The sequence below is a fragment of the Ammospiza nelsoni genome, chromosome 31 (assembly GCF_027579445.1).
Source record: "Ammospiza nelsoni isolate bAmmNel1 chromosome 31, bAmmNel1.pri, whole genome shotgun sequence".
Taxonomy (NCBI): Eukaryota; Metazoa; Chordata; class Aves; order Passeriformes; family Passerellidae; genus Ammospiza; species Ammospiza nelsoni.
In genome coordinates this window covers 2,703,305-2,722,012 of record NC_080663.1, presented here as the reverse complement: position 1 = coordinate 2,722,012, position 18,708 = coordinate 2,703,305, and the positions used below count along the sequence as shown (strand labels likewise).

The following is an 18,708-nucleotide window of genomic DNA, read 5'->3' as shown; positions in this document are numbered from 1 at the left end:
ATGGAGCTGAAAGAGTTATGTTAATATTAACTCCAAATGAGGAAAAACCAGAAATTCCAAAGTTTAGGGAAGCCGAGAAAAAAGAATTAAACAAGACAGGAAATGAACAAGATAAATCAGGGAAATGGAAACTTCATGATGGAAGACAATTACTTAATAAAATGTGCTTATTAGAAAAGTATTAGAAGACAGGCATCAGAAAACCCACTGGGGTACTCAAGCTTTGTGTGATCATTATTTAAGGAACTATGGGTGTACTGCGATTTTGGAGTAGCAAAGCAAGTAATTGAAAGATGCTTAATTTGCCAAAGGATAAATAAAAAGGTGGTGAGAAAAACAACATTAGGAGATCGTGAGTTAGCTCATCAAACATTTCAAAGTATCAAAGCAGAAGTTTAGATTTGTTAGGCTCTGGATTTATTTGTTAAAAAAATTGATTAATCTAGAAGAAAGAGAATATGCCACATGTTAGACAGGAAATTTCAGGAGAATAAAAATCTTTGAAGTATCAGAAACACCAGAGGAAAAAGAAAAAAAAAACAAAAGGGGGAAATGAAAGGGAAGGGAACAAGAGGAAAAATCAGAAAGCGAGTGGGATCCTCTGCAGGTCTTGCCCCCTCTGTTCGCGGCCGAGGCGCCTGTCCCGGGTCCCGGCTCGCTGCCCGCCTCAGCTCCGCCTGCCCCGGTTTCCATCCCAGGTGCGGCCTCACTGCCCAGGGCAGCTCCACCTGCCCCGGTGCTGTCGCTCAATTTGTGTGCCCTGCTCCCACTGCCTGGCCCGCGGCCGCTCTGCCGGCCATGCTGGGGAAGATGGGGGTTGCTCTGTCCTGCCGCCTGCTCTGAGGTCACCGCACCCACCGCACCCAGGGGGGGTCCCAGCCATCCCATCCCCGGCTGCCCTGCCCGTGCCACCTGCGCTGGGCACCACCGCTGCTGCCGGGCTCTCCCACCTGCCTTTGCTCTGCCGGCAGCTGCCGGATCAGCCGCCATCAGCCATGTGGGGGCTACCCACGCTCCTCCTCGGCCTCCACGGGAAGATCCCCCTCTGACGATTCCGGCAGCCTGCCCACACTCCCACCGAGCCTCGGCGGGATATCCTCCCCTGACCCCGTCCTGATCTGAGTTACGGCCCCTTGGTAACCACAGCTCCGGCTGTTCAGGGAAATTCTCTCTCTCTACAGGAAGTACTTATGGAGACACTAGGAGCGCGGTTAAAAGGCAGCCTTCTCCAAATTCTTTCCAAGACACGGGAGAAAGGCTACAGAAGGCAAAAAAGTGAAAGAGTTAGATGAAGGGATTGCTCTATTTCCGTTCAGAGAGGTTCCCATGGGAGGGATGCGCTGCCCCGCCCCGCAGGAGCCACCAGCGCCCCTGCCGGCCGTGCCCGGAACTGCACCCAAGGGCAAAGCGCCGCAGCATAAAGGCCGGGACTGGGTCCGGGCTCTGTTTGCTGTCAGTGCCGCAGCTGTTGGTGTTTGTTTGCTTTATTATACACACTAGTAAAGAACTGGTATTCCTATTCCCATATCTTTGCCTGAGAGCCCCTTCATTTCACAACTCTAAAAATCAAGAGGGAGAGGGTTTGCATTATCCATTCCAAGAGAGGCTTTTTCTGCCTTCCCGAGCAGACACCTCTCTTGTAAAGCAAGACAAGCACCCACAGGCACTGAGGGGGCTGCAGGAGGGGCACAAGAAGGCCCTGCAGCACTTGGGCACAAAGGCACAGCAGGTGAGTGCAAGAAGGGAGCAGCAAAAGGCCAAGCTGAAGGCAAAGGCCGGGGCACAGCTCCTACAGCCCCTGAGGGATCAACCCCAGGGCCCAAGGGGGCCCCAGCACCCAGGGCACGGCTCGGCCACAAGCACCTGGCAGAGGCATTGCCCTCCTTGGCAGGGGAGAGCTCACCCAAACAGCCCCTGGCAAGGAACCAGGGCTCCAGCTGCAGGGCACAAGGACACTGCAAGCACAGACAGCAGCACCCTCAGGACCAGCAAGTCCACCCCTTGATGGACATGGATTGGCAGGGCTGTCACAGCTCCCATCACACCAGGGACCCTCCACACTGGAGCCCCTGAGAACATTCAGGGTGGGTCTGCATTGAGAGGAGGCATTTCCTGATGTACACAGGGGCCTCTCAATCCACTCTGAATCTCAGACTCAAGGGGGGGAAAATGGCAAAAATGTCTTTTATTAAAGACATGAAGTTTTATTGTCTCCTAATTGTGATTATAATTTACTGCGAAGGGATTTGATCACTAAACTCAGAACGACAATTAATATTATAAAAAGTGATACAGAGGCTAGTTCTGTTGCATCTCTGAGTCCAATGTCTGGCAAGGCCTATGATGAAGTGAATCCAGCAGTGTGGGCAGCCTCAGGGAAAGAGGGAAAATTAGATATGGAGCCTCTACAAATTACTTTAAAGCAACCAGGACAAGCAATACCCTGTTCCAAGAGAGGGAAGGAAGGGCTTACAGCCTGGTATTGAGTCCCTGTTAAAGGCAGGGCTTTTGGAGCCAAGGATGTCTCCCTACAACACTCCTATCCAGCCAGTCAACAAACTGGATGGACGGACAGGAGGAGGAAACACACCATTTTCAAGTGTTAAAATGAAGATTAACTGAGGCTGCTGGCCTGGGATTTCCAGACAGGGAAAATGAATTTTAATTATAGGTGGATATTAAACACGGTCTTGCCAAACGTGTTCTAGTGCTAAAATGTTTAACCCTATATAGGACCTACTATACTTCAAGTCTGGCATCAAGTTAAAGCTCTGACAACCTAAACAGCCTCTAAACGGATGAGCAGGGCTCGGTTATTACAGTATGAAACTTGTTCAATGGCACAGGAGGATTTAGAACTGAGGACAGGGCAAGGGTTTAACCCAGCCTCCTGTTTGAACAGCCTGGAGAGGGGCTGGCAAGGAACCCAGGACTGCACTCAAGGGACAGAGCTCCAGACCCAGGCTGGGAGAGATGGATGATGGGACATTCCCTGGCCTGAGGGAGAAAACGTGTTTGTGGATGGCTCTGTAAGGGCAGCCGAAGGGAAAAGAGCTACAAGACAGGCTGTTATTAAGGAAGGGGAATCAGACACAGCGCAGGTCACCGCCCCATGCTCAGCTCAACCCGCCCAGCTGTGGCTGCTTGTGAGAGCCTGGCACTGAAATGCCCTGAGCAGGAAGGCTTCAATATCTTCTGCTGACACCATGGCACCTAACAGGCAGGCAAAAGCAATTCTCACTGCTTCAGCAACCACTGGAGCAGATATCAAGGCACATTCTCCCACAGGAAGCTGGGCTGGCACACAGCCTGCCCTGGCACTTTGCTGCTGCCAACACCCAGCCAGGACATCGGCTCCTGCCTAAGGAGTGCAAAGCAGCACCACTGGTGGCCAAGGGGCCCATGCCAAGTGTCCCTGAGGCCAGAAACAGCCACCAGCACAGCTCAACACGGGGGGACCCCTCAGCCTGGCCTCAAGGGCTCTGAAGCCCCGGAGATTTGCACTTCCCCCCTGCAGCAGGAGGATGGGAGGCCGCCCCTGAGCCTGCCCTGAAGGCAACGCAGCAGCAGCCAGGGCTCCACAGCGGGCCAAGCCCCTGCGCCTGATCCTCGCCTGGAATCCTCTGCAATCCCGGCCACCCTCCTCTGCCATCTCCAGCCACTGGGGCCAAGCCTTGCTGCCACTGCTGCAGCTTCAGCGCTGGCTGGGCCTGCACTGCCACAGCTGCTGGGGAACACCACGGCACAATTCCACTCTGGGGCTCACTGACACCCACACTCTGGGCTGCCTGCCATTGCACTGCTGCAAAATGTACCGAGTTTGCTCCTTTTAAATCTTATTTCTCTGCTCAGGCTTGGTTTGTCTTTGCCTTGGGGAAAGGAATTTTAAAGCTTTTATTTAACGGTGTTATGCCACTGAATTGAGATGAGTTTAACATCTGAACAGACTGGGAATAGCCCAAAAGACAAGCACAGAGATAACGACCAGCAACAAAATATCAACACTGCCCAGCAGCAAACAGCAACCAACAGCAACCCCAGACACTGCCCCCGGCAGAGCTGGAGACACCTGGGCTGGAAAAGGCTGAGAAGGAAATCCAGGAGTGTGGAGACCGAATTCACATCAGAGGGGAAGAAATCCAGGTCCAACAGGAAACCAAATACTAAAACCTTACACAACTTCCAAACAAGCAACATTAAAGCAGTGGATTTAGATTGGTTCAGACTACATAAAGTTTAGGAAAATCTAGTAAAACTCACATGGCATGGAATGATTTTCTCTGCACAGCCCGGCTATTTGTGAAAGAAATTATTTCTGTTGCACATCCTGGCCAGAACCAAGGAATGCTTTGACTCTCTAACACTAAAGAGATTCTTGGAGAGTTTTTGTTTTCCCTGAAGTTTCAGTGATAAGATAACAACATGATAATAATTTTTTATAATAACTCCCACTTTATATTGTCAGGTGGGTTCTGGACAGAAGTGTAAGAATCAATATTTGGTCTGGGTTTTTCCAAGTTCTCCTTTATGGTGCATTTGTAGAACTGAAGAGCTTTAACCGTAATACTTTGAACTCGTAAATAGTTAATACTGTTTTTTAAAACACAGCAGATTCTTGGGGGGCCACATGTGACTCACCAGATGGCTGCCCTGGAAGAGAAGCTTCATTACAGGCAGCCTCCAGAGGAGCTTTAGAAATGCAAATGAACACTGCTGGGCAAAGTGTGGACAATACACCTGGGTCTCTTGCCCGGGGCAGGAATTGGGCTGATTCCCTCTGCCCCTCACCCCAAGCTCTGCCTGCTGGCACTGATGGAATTTGCACAGCTCAAGGCAGAGCCCAGGGGGAGGATATCTGACCCTGCAACAGAAACGGGTGAAGCTGCAAAGGGAAACAGCAAATGGACAATGTTGGGAAAACTTCACTATAAATAAATCGGGAGAATCATCCCTCTGCCCACTCCAATATGTGCTTTCACTGTCTGTGTTATATAGGGTATATTAGAGCACCCAGGATTTTTTGCTACCAAATATTCAGGGAAATCAGTTGGGAATCCAAGGATTTGATTATTTAATTAGACAAAAACAGTCAATTGATGCAGCCCTGGCTGGAGAGAGCGGCCAAAAATGGGGAAAAGATGAACGACCAGCACAACAAATCCTACAACATCATGGATCAGCCCCTGGGAACCCGATCCAATTCATATCAGGAGCCACAGAACCCATTTCTCATTTCAATGGCATCATTAGATTACAAGCTGTCCTCGCAATAATAACCAACCAGACAGCTCCAGCTCCCGACCTTCCTGCCGACCAATCCACTGAAATGAGGGACACAACACTTAACCATGGGATGGGATCAGATCATCTGTTAGCAGAAAAAGGAGGAGTTTGTGGAAAATTAAATTACTCAAGCTGCTGTTGGCAAATAGATGACAAAGGAAAAGTGGTGGGGAAAAAAAAAAAAAAAACAACGGAAACAAGAAAGCAGCTCACGTACAGGTCCAAACTTGGAAAGGATGGGAATGGGCTACGGTTCTGTGGCTCCCTGGCAGACCATGGGTTACACGAATGCTATTTCTCCTGTGATGTGCTACAGCAACTCTCATCTTTTTACCATGCTCCACACCTTGAGAGTGTAGCTCATTCAGCAGCTGAGCGAGGGGCCAGGGACTCGTAGATAAGGAAATAACGGGCGAAACGGCGAAACCATCAGCTTCAATAAATGTTACTAATTAACATGGATTGCTGCTCACAGAAAGTCCCGCTAAATTCCTGAACTTCCAGAAGAACAATAATTTAATAGAGCCATGAATATATACTGTTATACGAAAGTAGGGATGCACATTAACGAGGACATGCAGTTGGGAAGTCTGAACCTTCCAAGTACCTCAGCCAGTGGGCAAAGGGAGAGGGAGATGAGGCCGGGAAAATGAGGATACAAAGGAGGCTGCGAACTACAACAATGGCAGAGAGCGCACAGCAAATGCCCCACGGCCTCTCCCTCTGCTCAGCAATAAAGTCACTTTTACAGGACTCCTCTGTCTCCTCTGCGCACAGAAGCCTCCGGCCACGGCAATTTCCCCGCACAGCCCCGGGCACGGGGCAGCCCCCTCTGTCCCAGCCACAGCAACCGGGCCGAGCCAGCGCTGCTCCGGCAGCGGCTCCTGCCGAGGCAGCGGCCGCAAGGAGACCGCGGGCAGCCGCTCCCGCAGCGCCCTCACGCCAGCGGCAACACGCGCCGGACACGGCACAACGAACCCGCCCGAGCCCCCTGCCGCCCCCGAGGCCCGCAGCCAGCCCCGAGCCCCCGCACAACCCAGCGCGGCTCCCACCTGCGCTGCGGCCGCCTCCGAGCTCCGCCGCCGCCTCACCGCGCTCCGGCCGCTGCCGCCGCTCACGGCACCGCACACGCGCTCCGACAATGGCGCCGCTGCCCGGCCACGGCCGCCCTCAGCCCGCCAGCGGGGCCCGGCTCCGCCCCGCTCCCACCAATCAGCGCGCCACAACCACGACTGACGGCACCATCGCCCAATCCCAGCCAGGGGCGGGCTCTGCACACGGCACAGCCCCGCCCCGCGCTCTCCGGGCCCCCCGGGCTGCGTGAGGGCAGAGCCGGAGCTGAGGAACAGCCCTGGAACGGGCCCGGGCCCGAGGGGGATTGAGCTGAAAACACAAACAAACTTCTCCGCAGCTCCCGCCACGGCTTTCCCAGCACTGCGGCTCCGGTGGCTCCGGCTCAGCGGGAAGCCCTGGAGCCTCATTTCTCCTACCCCTAATTAGGAGCATCAGGGCATCGCTTTGATTTCCCCCAAAAAGGGAAAACCGCCCCAAACCCCTGTGGATGAGTGGGGGAGGGGAGAGATTTCTGACAGAAAACTCCAAAAACTCAGAGCAGGATAATGAGAAGTATGGTAAATAGGTATGATTCGTGCTGACAAAATTGAAACAGCAATCAATTTTGATACAGTAATTAATATTTGGAAATAATAAAATAGTTAAAAGGTGTAATGCCAAGAAAGAAAGGGAGAGGAGGGGTTCTATCCCCCCCCCCCCCATTCCTGCAGATGTTCAAGGATAGAAGGAAAAGAAGAGATAACAGTTACTAAAAATTAACAGAAAGGAAAATCTGATTGGGTCCCAGGAAAATGCTAGTTATAAGAGATTTATTCCTTTGGTGCTTAAATATAATATTATGTTCGTTTTGGCTTACATTATACTGGCTTGGTGCGCATGTGTAACCGAAGGGTGAATTAAAGGACATCGAGGAAGAGAAGAGGCCTCCATCAGTGATGATGAAACCAGTGACTCCCAAACCAGTGGTGGCTCCACCAAACCGAGCCGTGGAGCATGCGCAGTAAAGGTGGTGATGAGGGCAGAGGTAGAAGTGTGATGAATCGAAAATGGGAGGAGATGGCATTGACACATGGCACAAAAGGGGGAATTTTCGCTTGGCAAGCTCGCATGTGAGGTGGCAGGGGTCCAAGGGCCCTGCACTCCGTACCCCTCGCCCTTAGTTGTTTTTTTTCTGCTTATGTGCTATTATTGGAACCAAATTATCCCTTATTTTAACCAAATTACATTGTCAATATTTCAAGTTTTATATATTCTAAGCTATTCAATGAAACTTGCTGCTACCTTTAATAGTGTTTGGTTTTGTTGATGATGGGATAATTGGGCAAATATAACACCACTCTTCTCCCTCTCTCGGGCCTGCTCCAGCTGTGCCTGGCAACTCCAAGCAGGGCCCTGCACCCAGGCCCTTTCCATGACCTAGCTGCAGAGATCTCTTGTCTCTCTCCATTCCGACCATCCTTCCCCTGTTGTCCTACAAAAATACCCCAAAAAAAACCCAAACTCTAGTGAGACATCATAAAATCACTCCAAAATAACCCAAAAAAAAAAAAAAGAAAAAACCCAAACTCTTGTCAGGGACCATGAAATTACCCCAAAATGGCCAAAATCTGGTGAGGAACCCCAAAATGACCCGAAAATACCCCAAAACGCAGTCAGGTATCCCAAAATACCCCAAAATCAGGACAAGGACCCCAAAATCTGGTCAGATAGCCAAACTTACCCCAAATCCGCCTGAAAATACCCCAAATTCCCCTCAGGTACTCCTAAATTACCCCAAATCCTCCCAGAATCCAGTCAGGGACCCCAAAATTATCTGAAAATACCCCCAAATTCAGCCAGGGATCCAAAAATTCCCCAAATGCCCCCAAATCCAGTAAGGGACCCCAAAATAACCCCAAATCACCCCTAATCCAGTCAGGGACCCACAAAATCCACTCGGGGAGCTCCAAAATTCCCTCAGGATGCCCCAAAACTAGTTGGAAACTCCCAAAATCCTCCCAAACCCACTCAGAATGCCCCCAAGTGCCCTCACAATCCTCCAAACTACCCTCAGTACCCCAGGTCCCCCGCAGGGCTCCCATATCCTCCTTAGGACCCTCGAAAATCTCCTCAGAATCCCCCCAGATTTCCTCATGAGTTCTCCATATCCCCTCAAGACCCCCCCAGATCTCCTGAGAACCCCACAAACCCCCTCAGGATACCTAATTCTCCCTCAGGACCCCCCATCCCGTCACCATGTCCCAAACCCCCTCACAACCACTCAGCACCCTCACAATCCCCCCAAACCCCCTCAGGACCCCCCAAATACCCTCAGGATCCGCAGTTCTCCCTCTTACCCCCTCACATCCCCTCACATCCCCCCAAACCCCCTCAGGACCTCCCAAATACCCTCAAGATCCTCAGTTCTCCCTCTCGATCTCCCCAAATGCCCTCAGAACCCCCCACATCCCCTCAGGACCCCCAGTTCTCCCTCAGTCCCTCCCAATCCTTTCATAACCCCTCCAAACCCCCCCTCATCGCCCCTCCCCTCTCCCCGCTCCCGGTGCTGACCGCGGTCGCTGTCGCCCATCCCGCGCTGCCGGGGGGGGTCCCGGGGCTCCCTCGGCGCCCGCAAATTCCCGCCCCGCCCCCTCCCCCCCCCCGCGGCCTCAGCCCCGCTCCGCCGCCGCTGGGCCCCACGGGGACCACAATGCCCACAATGCACCGCGGATTCGCCGGAAGCAGCTGCCGACGCCGAAGCAACGGGAATTTCTGCCGGAACTTCTGGCCGGCGCGGCTTCTGATTGGTCCGCGCCGCCTTTGGGGCTTCTCGGCAGAGGTCTCGCGAGAGAAGCACCGCGGCCCTGTTTGTTGAGGGCAACTCTGCGGCCTCCTCAGAGCCCTCCGCGTTCCCTCGTAAATCCAGCCGGGAACGGCGAAATGAATCCGCCTAGAAATGGTGGCATGGAGCCTAAAGCCCCTGGGGATGGAGCCTAAGTACCCTCCTATAGAGCCTAAATCCCCTGGGATTCAACCAAAACGGCCAAATCCAGGCGCTTTCCATGGATAGGGGCGGTACTGGACAGGGCAGGCGGTGACGTCACCTCGCCCAACCCCTTTTCCGGCCCCTCCTGAGGCGGCTCCGCCTTTTCCCGGCGCCGGCCCCGGGGCCTGTTCTGGGCCAGAGCCGGAGTTGGTGCCGGGGCTCGTTCGCCAGCGGAGCGTCCCCAAGGTGTCCCCAGTGAGCATGGAGCCCCAAGAGGTGCGACGGGAGGGGGGAAAACGTGGGTTGCTGAAAGAGGGAAAGGATACCGGGGCGGGTGGAGAGGTGGCAGAGGGGACAGCAGTGAGGGCAGGAGGGTGCCAGACGAGGGAAGTGGCAGGGGTGGCAGTGGGAACAAGGGAGGGACAGACGGGCAGCAGAGCCCTCCAGGGAGGGGCAAAAAGGGTCCTTCGGGGGCAGGGGGCCACCCCAGGAGGCCGTAAGTGCCACCAGGTCCCTGACACCTTCCTTTTTCCCTCCCCAGCTATCCCCGGCCCTGCTGCAGCCACAAGTCACCGTGGTGGCCATCCTGGGTGAGCTGCTGGACGCCCTGAGCAATCAGGACGAGATGATGCAGCCCTGGTCCCCATGGTCCCTGTACTGGGACCTGGAGTTCTTCGCCAGGGAGCTCTGGGTCACCCTGCACCGCATTGATAATGCCTGGTGGCCCCAAGATGTCACCTCCGATGATGATAGCCCTTTCAACGCCCTGAGGCAGACCCTGGCCGCCTACAAGAGCACCCCAGGGACCACCTTGTTACCTGTGGGATTGGCGGTTGGTGAGTGGCTGTGGTCGGTGTCTGCGCTTGTGAACAGCTGGGTCCGGCTGGCCAGGGCAGCCACCAAGCTCCGCAAGGCCTGCAGGGATTTGGCCACCAAGGCGGCCGACAGGGTGGCCACCGCCGCCACCCAGGCCAGGGAGCTGCAGGACAAGGCTGCACATTATGGGACAGCTCAGGAAAACATGGTGGAGCTGGGTCAGGCCCTGGGCGGGGAGGAGAGGGCCGAGGTGGTGGCCGGGCATGGAGCCCAGGTGAGGAGTGAGGCCAGGCTGGCTGCCAGTGAGGCAACAAGGGCCACCATGGTGAGACAGCGGGTGGAGGCAGCCCTGGGGCTGCTGGAGCGCTTGGTGGCCGCGTGTGACGAAGCCACCGCGTTCCCCCGGGAGCTGCTGCGCCTGCTCAGGAACACCAAGGCCGCCTTGAAGGGGATAAATGAGGCATCTCTCAATGTCCTCAAGGGCTTGGTGGCCAAGGTGGCCCAGGCCGAGTGGCTGTGGGAGGCCAATGCCTACCTGGCCAAAGATCACCTGCTGGGGGCAGTTGACGACATCATCAAGGTCTATTTCACCGGTGGTTGCGCCAGACCCAGTGCTTGTGAGGTGGCCAAGCGGTGTCAAAGAGCCATCGAGGACATCCCAAGGCTCCTTCGACCCCCAGAGCATCCCCAGAGTGTCCCCAATAGATCCCCAGTGACCATGGAGCCCCAAGAGGTGCGATGGTGGGGAGAGGGGAACAGAGGGGACACTGGGGGGGACACGGGGGGTGGCGGGAGGTGGCAGTGGGGACAAGACGCTGACAAAGGGACGGAAGGGCAGAGGGGACTACTTGAGGGCACTGAGGCGACCGCAGGAGGCCAATAGTGCCACCAGGTCCCTGACACCTCCCCTGTCTCCTCCACAGGTGTCCCCTCCACAGCTTCAGGTGCTGGTGGCCGTGGTGGCCACCCTGGGCAAGCTGCTGGCCACCATGACTGGGCCACACAGCGACATGTCCCCAAACTCCTTACATGAGGACCTGAAGAACTTCACCCGGAGCCTTCGTGCAATCCTGAACCACGGCAATGTCACCTCCCTGAGCCACCCTGGTGTCGCCTCCCTGGGCCGGGCCCTGGCCACCCTCGGGGCCACCCCTGGGACCACCTGGGCCAATGGAAGAGCCATGGCCAAGGCCTGGCGGGAGTTGGTGGCCAGGCTCGTGGACCGCTGGGACTGGCTGGCCAGGGAGGCCACCAAGCTCCGTGACAACCACAGGAAAGTAATCGCGAACCAGCAGCTGATGGTGGCCCTGGACAAGGAGGAAGTGGCCAGGGAAATGGCCACATACGATGCCCAGGTGGCAGCAGCCACCAATGAGGGAATGGGAGAGGCTATGGTAGCCACCAGGAGGGGACGTTGGGCAGAGGTGGCCCTGGGGCTGCTGCAGCGCTTGGTGGCCACATGTGACAGAGCCACCTTGTTCTACTGGAACATGGAGTGGCGGCTCAGGGACATCGAGGCCATCCTGAAGGGGACAAATGAGGTGTCCCCTGATGTCCTCCAGGCCTTGGTAGCCAAAGTGGCCAAGTTTGAGTGGCTGTGGGAGGCCAGCACCCGCCTGGCCAAGGATCACCTGCTTGGGACACTTGGGGGCATCGACAACATCCTCTTGAGTCCCTATGGTGGCTGGGGTGGCCCCGGTGGCCCTGGCAGGTGTGCAGTGGCCAAGCAGTGCCAAAAAGCCATCGAGGACATCCCAAGGCTGCTGCAGGAAAGTTTCACATGGGAGCACTGACATCATCAGGGACATCACTGCTGTCACCTGTGCCCTCCCTGTGCAGTATTTGAGACAGATTTGGGGAATTTTCTAGGAATTTTCAATGATACTGTCCCAGATCCTGATGGGAATTCCTGGGGTGACATCACTGGGGACACTCAGGGACAGTCGGGGACAGGGGACAGGGGTGTATGGGTCCCCTCAGCAGCTTCCAGCTTTCCACTGTGCCTGCAGCACAGCCAGGTCATAAATGGCAATTTAATAATTGCCTTTTGCACTCTTGTATTGCCTTCTACACATTGATCACCAGCAATTTCATACAGTGTTTGATACCGATATTGATTATCGATTCATTGTAGCTGCTGGTTGGTGCAATATAATCTCTTAGTTCATGTGTGCACCATACAGCCTATTAATAATTAAATAAATGAATGAATAATTGAATAAATAAATGAATGAATGAATAAATATATAAATGCCCTCTGTATGAATCACACCGGGCTGATCTGAAGTCTGTGTCAGACATATCACTTGACCATTGTCGCTGCCATATTTTCTGAAAAAATCCTCTTTGCCCAGGATTCTTCTCCTGGGAAGCCGAGAAGCCTCAGAGAAAAAAAGAAAATAATTATCTGATTTGCTTCTTCTGTGCTTTGCTGCTTTGGGATGTGGTTGGAGATTGTTTATGCAACATGTGAATTGTTTTTACTTAATGACCAATCACCATCCAACTCTGTCGGGACTCTGGAAGGAGTCACAAGTTTTTATTATTCATTCTTGTTAAGCCTTCTGTCTGTATCCTTTCTCTATTCTTTAGTAGAGTTTTAGTATAGCATTCTGTAATATAAAATAATAGCATAAAATAATAAATTAGCCTTCTAAGAACATGGAGTCAGATTCTCAGTTCCTCCTTCATCCTGGGGACCCAGCAAATACCACTGAGGGACAAGTGGTCAATCAATCCACCTCAATGTTCCTTGAGGGGAGCACAGCCAGGGAGCTGCTTCAAGGCGCTGTCACTGAGATATTTCCCCTTGGAAACCCTGGGTGGGATCCAAATACACCCGAGCAGATGGCAAAATTAAAATGATATCAAAGCCTCGTGGAATGTGGGTTAAAACATGGGGTGTCTAAAACTGTAAATTAGTCAAAGTTTTACCCAGTGAGGCAAAATTATGATGAATCACCCACTGATTTTTGAACAGGTGAAGAGATCTGCCATCAAATATACTGATCTAGATTCTGAATTTTGTTTTGTGGGGGTCAGGCTTCAAAAGACGTAAGGAAAGATAAAGGGAGTTCAAGACATGGATAAACTGCTGGAGGTTGCCTGGAAGGTATTTTGAGACAGGGGCCCAACTGAAAGAGTTAATCCCAGCCTAGCAAGAAGGCAACTCAGGAAAAGTCACCCAAGAAAGCTTCCCCTCTGGAGAAGGCTCAGAGTGCATCCTGTAAGAAATGGGGGCATTGGAAAAAGGACTGTCCAGTGCTGAAAGAAAAATCATCAGTCCCTGTCGTAGCAGCGGTCCCCAGCGGGGAATAATGAGCATTGACTCCATGATTGCAGCAGGCTGATCAATCGCTTTGTTATACCATACTTTACTACTAAGAACAACCCATGGCCCTTGCCTGACAGTCACAACACACATGTGAATGCAATCGGTCAATCAAGCCAAACAACCATCACCAGTGGCCAGTTGTTCTGGTTTGAAAGCAAAAGCAGTGAGAGACTCTAAGTCAGAAATAAGAGTTTTTACAAAAAGGGAAAAAACCCCAAAATACATGAAACACAAAAGAAAAAGATATATAAATGTATAATGCACATAATAATGTATATAAAAGATATATAGATGTATAGACATATTGATATATTTAAAATACAGAATGAAACCTTACACACAGATCTCACTTAAAATTAGGTCTCTTTGTGGTACACAAGGGGTTTCCCCGTCCTTCTGCATTACCCACCCAGAGTAACCAGGTTCTTGAGAAAAAACCTTGCTGCCCCTCTTTGGGTGCCAAAATTATGTTCTGGTTAGAAAGCAAAACCAGTGAAAGACTCCAAGTCAGAAATACAATTTATTAGGAAAAGGGAAAAAAACCAAAAATACATGCAACAGTACAAAATGAAACCACTGACAGAGTCAGAATAAAACCGGACACCCTGCTAGTTAGGGTGGTGGTGGCAGTCCAGATGAAACGGTCTTGTTGATGTGGTGATCCCGTAGAAAAGATCTGGCAGCTCTTGTCCTCTAGAAACCAGTGGGTAAGGGCTGCCTGTTCTGTCCCAAAGCCTGGATTATATCCAGGTGGGGATGCTGAGCTCCTCCCCACTGGGCAGAGCATCTCCCAATGGGCTGATATCGGTCTGAGTCATGATTGGTCCTTGATTGCCCATCAAACAGAAATGGCTCCTGAAGGGAGTTTTCTCTGAGTCATGGGGCAAGGCATTGATGAGCCCATACAGTAAGGGTGTGATAGCTCTGAATCCATGTGCTTGCCTTCCAGTGGAAGTTAAAAATCCATTAATTCCTCACCTTATTAACCTGTAAAGCAAACCAGACAACAGCCTTGGTTATAGGACCTATGTTTAGATGAGGGCATGCAAATGGGACAAATACAACCATGGTCACATGCCACCCAAACTAGGACCACATGGTGACATCTAACAAGGTTTCTGTATCAGCACACAAAATTAGATTACTCAAGAACTGTTATCCCCTTATTGTTTCTATGCCCTTGAGCTCCACATTGGGTGCCAAAATCTGTCTAGGTTTGGAAAGACAGGAGTCTGCTAAGGAAGGCAGGAGCCTCCCCTGAAATGGAGAATGTAAACCCTCCCCACCCCTCCAAATTGCTATAAATTTGGAATTAAGAGACCCTCCGGCAAAAATATGGGAGCAGAAAATAACAGTTCTTTACTAGGCAAAAAAATAAAAAGATAAAATAAACAATACAGTGCACTAGAACAACACTGACAGAGTCAGAACACAACCTGACACCCTGTTGGCCAGGTTGTTGGTAGCAGTCCCGTTGGAAATGTGGCTGCAGTCCTCCTGGAGTGTCAGGTGTGGTTCTGTTGGAGCAGGGATCCTGTAGAAAGGTGCAGTCTTCCTCTAAGATCCAGTGGAAGGAGAAGCAGCTGCTGTTCCTCTGGGGATGCAGTGGAGAAAGCCATGCTGGTGGTCCAGAACCTCAAGATTATATCCAGGTAGGAATGCTTGGCTCTCCCCTCTGGGCGGAGCATCTCACACTGGGATGCTGTAGTTCTTATCAGTCAGGCAGTGACATTCAATAGCCTGTTATCAACACATATCTCCCCGGTTGTAGAAGAGATAAGGAAAACTGCCTACTTAACAGAAAACAACTACCATACAGATGGTAAATAGAGTGCAATTTGCGTGACAATCCAGGACATTGCCCAAAGCAGGATTTATTGCCACAAGTAGATTTATTGCCCAAAGCAGGATAATTTCACACCAGAACTAAAGCATTGTAAATATTTGTGGTTCTTGCCTTTAAAACATTGGGAAATGGAAAACTGGAAATGAATCCGTTAGAAAGACCTGTGGGGTGGGTGGGAGCAGCAGGATCAGCTCTGGTGGCAGCTCTCAGCTTTCCTGGGAAGAGGGAAGGGGCCGGATCCAGCTCCATGGATCACTCAGGCAGTGATTCCTGCCAGGATGAGAGAAGGTCATGGTGTCACCCTGTCCCCATTCCACAGGGTAGACCTGGCTGGAGTCCATGCAGAGCAGGAGCTACTCCAGGATCCCACATGATCCTACTCAAATCCTGCCACAGTCCTGCTCCATCCATCCCACCCAATTCAGAACTGGAATCCTTCCCTGATCTCACTCTATCCATCCTGGACCAATCCTGCTCCAGAATCCATCCCGCCTAATCCTGCTCCAGAATCCAGCCCCAGTCCCACTCTACAATTCCCCCTGATCCCACTCTGCATGGACCCCTGCCCTGATCCAGAATCCTTCCCTGATCCCAGTCCATCCATCCTGCCCCAATCCCCCTCTGGAATCCCACCCTGATCCTGCTCCATACCTGTGCTGAAGCTGTTGGTTCCCATATCCCTTCCTGCAGAAAGAGAAGATCCATGAGATTCCAGCACAGATCACACAGTGGGATTAACGCCTGGACCCATCCTGGGATCTGCACAGAGGGGATCCAGAGCTGGATCCACCATTGGAACTCACCAGCTGCTGGGTTGTATCCATTCCTGTCCCTCCTCCCTGTGGAAACAAAGTGGGATCAGCGTTGGTGGCACAGGATTCCCAGAACAGTGCCGGGTGGATCCGTGTCCCTTCCCGACCCCCATCCCGTATGTTACCGGATTGGAGCTTCCAGACGCCGAATCCGATGACGACAACGAGGATGAGGATGGCAGTGATGACGGACACAGCGACCACCACAGTGAGATTCCCGCCAGATGTCAGCCCTGGGAAACGCGGGATAGTGAGGAGGGGAGGGGGATGCCCATTTGGGAATTCCAAATTCCCAATCCCCACATTCCCAGCCTCACCCCAAGCGAAGATCCCAGGCTCTGGCATTCCGGGATGCTCCACCCTGCACCGGTACTGCTCCCGCTCCTCCGGCAGCGCCTCGATCCTGGCCCAGGTGTGGAAGGTGCCGTCGCTGTTGGGAACGATCCCGCCCCACTCCGTCTCCTGATCCAAGGTTTCACCCCCCTTCATCCAGCTGACTGCGATGGTGTTGGGGTAGAATCCATACGCATGGCAGGACAGGATCAGCATCTTGTGTTCCTCTTTTCCAGACACATGGACATCGGGGGCTCTGGAATGGGATAATGGTGATAGACATCATTGGAATTCCATGAGAGTGGGACTGGGGTGAGTTCTACCTATGGAATTCCCACGGGAACGGCATGAGAGTGAGATCTACCCATGGAATTCTCACTGGAGATGAGATGTATCCATAGAATTCCCACAGGAATTACTGTGTTCCCAAGTCCCCTATCCCCAAATCCCCACAGGAATTCTGCTCCCACCTTTGCGCTCCAGCTCTTTCTGCCCGTATCTGATGTATTTCTGGAGCCATTCGGGGCATTCGTGCTTCAAGTAATTCATCCAATACGCAGCCACGGTCCCATCCTGCTCCCAGTGCCTCCTGATGATCTCACCAACGCTGTCGGCCGCCACAAATCTCCTGGATTCCAGGTCAAAGGAAATTAAATCCTGCCCATCGTAGGCATTCCGGTGGGATCCACGGATGCTCCCATCGGACAGGAGGTCACAGCCGGAAACTCGCAACCTCGTGTGGAGACCTGGAGGGATTGTACCCACAGAGACCCATGGAATTGTGTCCCAGCCCCACAGAGCCCCATTCCAGCCCCATGGAGCCCCAGAGTCTGATGGAGACCCACAGAGCCTCATCCCAGCTCCTCGGAGCCCCATGGATGCAAATCCTAACTCCACAGATTCCAACCCAAGCCCACAGGTCCCATCCCAGCTTCACAGATCCCATCCCAGCCCCATGGATCACAAGATATCCCATCCCAGCCTAATGGATCCCCATTTCAGCCACTTGGAGCTCTGTGAATCCACATCCGTAACCTATAGATCCGATCCCAGCCCTATGGATGCTCACCGCAGCCCTACAGTTCCCATTTCAACCCTACAGATCCCATCCCAGCCCCATGGATGCACATTCCAGCCCTACAATTCCTATCCTAGCCCCACAGATCCCATCCCAGCCCCATGGGTCCCCATCTCACCCCTACAGTTTCTATCCCAGCTGCATGGATCCAATCCCAGCCCCACAGATCCCATTGCAGCCCCATGGATCCACATCCCAATCCATGGATCACAAGATATCCAATCCTAGCCTAATGGATCCCCATTTCAACCACTTGAACCCCATGAATCCACATCCGACACCTATAGATCCCATCCCAGCTCTATAGATCCCATCCCATCCCCCCAATCCCATCCCACCCCTGTGGGATCTCAGCACCTCAGGATGGAGGTGCAGAGAGGCCGAGACCAGCCTTGGGGGGCTCGGGAATCCTGGAATGTTGCCAGAAGTGTCTGGTGGCAGGATTTTGATCCTACACAGGAGATGAGACCTGTATGAAGACTGGGAGGAATTCACTGGGTGAATGGTGAAGGGATAAGTTAGTTAAAGTGTAAAACACAGGGTTTAGGATTTTGGTACAGGGGGGTCTAAAGAAGTAAGATGGAGGAATTGGGGCGTGTCCTGTCCTTCTTCTTCTTCTTCTTGGCCTCCATCTTCTGTGGTGGTGGTGGCACTTTGGGATTGGTCATTACTAAAAGTGCACCGGTTAATAAGGGTAGAAGGTATTGGGGAGAAATGATAAATATTGTGTACGTAACTTCGAGTATAAAGATAAGTGACCGCCCTGGGGGCTCGCAGTGTGCCCATGGCTGACTTGCTCTGCAGACCTCTGTCGGGCTGAAAGAAAATCTTTTAGATAAACAATTAATAAACACCAAGACCGAGACAAGATCAGAAGTCTCTCCTCGTCCTTTGAAGCGTCGGCTCTCCAAGGACATCCCTGAGAATTCCAGAACAGCCTAAACAGCCGAGAAACAGAGCAATAATGTCATCCCTGAGCTGCTATCTCTCTCCGAACATAAATCAGCAAAGAGAAAAGAAGAACGCCAGGAAATTTACAAGTGGCGTTCGCTGCGTGGGCACCCCCCACCAACCCTTTCGGGGGGGGATCAGCCCTGAAGAGCTGAAGAGCTGAAGAGCTGAAGAGCCGAGAGGGCAGCTCCTGAGGAGAGAAGCCTGAGAAAAAAA

General features: G+C 52.5%; 2 protein-coding genes and 2 pseudogenes across 5 annotated transcripts in view; 2 read left to right on the top strand and 2 right to left on the bottom strand.

Moving 5' to 3' along the window:
- The window catches only part of LOC132085574 (zinc finger protein 883-like), a 211,049-nt pseudogene extending 202,056 nt beyond the window's left edge, over nt 1-8,993 (bottom strand).
- Nucleotides 1-18,708, top strand: part of LOC132085554 (uncharacterized) — a 560,373-nt pseudogene that overhangs the window by 126,712 nt on the left and 414,953 nt on the right.
- Nucleotides 9,277-12,798, top strand: LOC132085567 (uncharacterized). Its single transcript, XM_059491025.1, has 3 exons — nt 9,277-9,598; nt 9,864-10,871; nt 11,062-12,798. The coding sequence occupies exons 1-3, from the start codon at nt 9,584-9,586 to the stop codon at nt 11,929-11,931; spliced, it is 1,893 nt and encodes a 630-aa protein (XP_059347008.1). The 5' UTR covers nt 9,277-9,583; the 3' UTR covers nt 11,932-12,798.
- The window catches only part of LOC132085611 (class I histocompatibility antigen, F10 alpha chain-like), a 777,359-nt gene continuing 772,624 nt past the window's right edge, over nt 13,974-18,708 (bottom strand). For 2 of the 4 annotated variants that reach the window (XM_059491071.1, XM_059491074.1), the window contains exons 3-4: nt 16,934-17,209; nt 16,450-16,719 (exon numbers count right to left, since the gene is read on the bottom strand). In XM_059491071.1, the coding sequence (XP_059347054.1) occupies nt 16,673-16,719; nt 16,934-17,209 (323 nt within the window). In that variant the 3' untranslated portion in view covers nt 16,450-16,672. Of the gene's footprint in view, nt 14,460-14,892; nt 15,589-15,969; nt 16,003-16,121; nt 16,158-16,255; nt 16,364-16,447; nt 16,720-16,933; nt 17,210-17,898; nt 18,140-18,708 lie in introns of those variants that run through there. The other 2 variants (XR_009420242.1, XR_009420241.1) reach the window with 2 other exon arrangements.

Excerpts from the sequence above, each read along its gene's own strand:
- LOC132085567 (XM_059491025.1), top strand. Across the intron at positions 10,872-11,061 it reads TGACCATGGAGCCCCAAGAG|GTGTCCCCTCCACAGCTTCA; the intron begins GTGCGATGGTGG and ends TCTCCTCCACAG.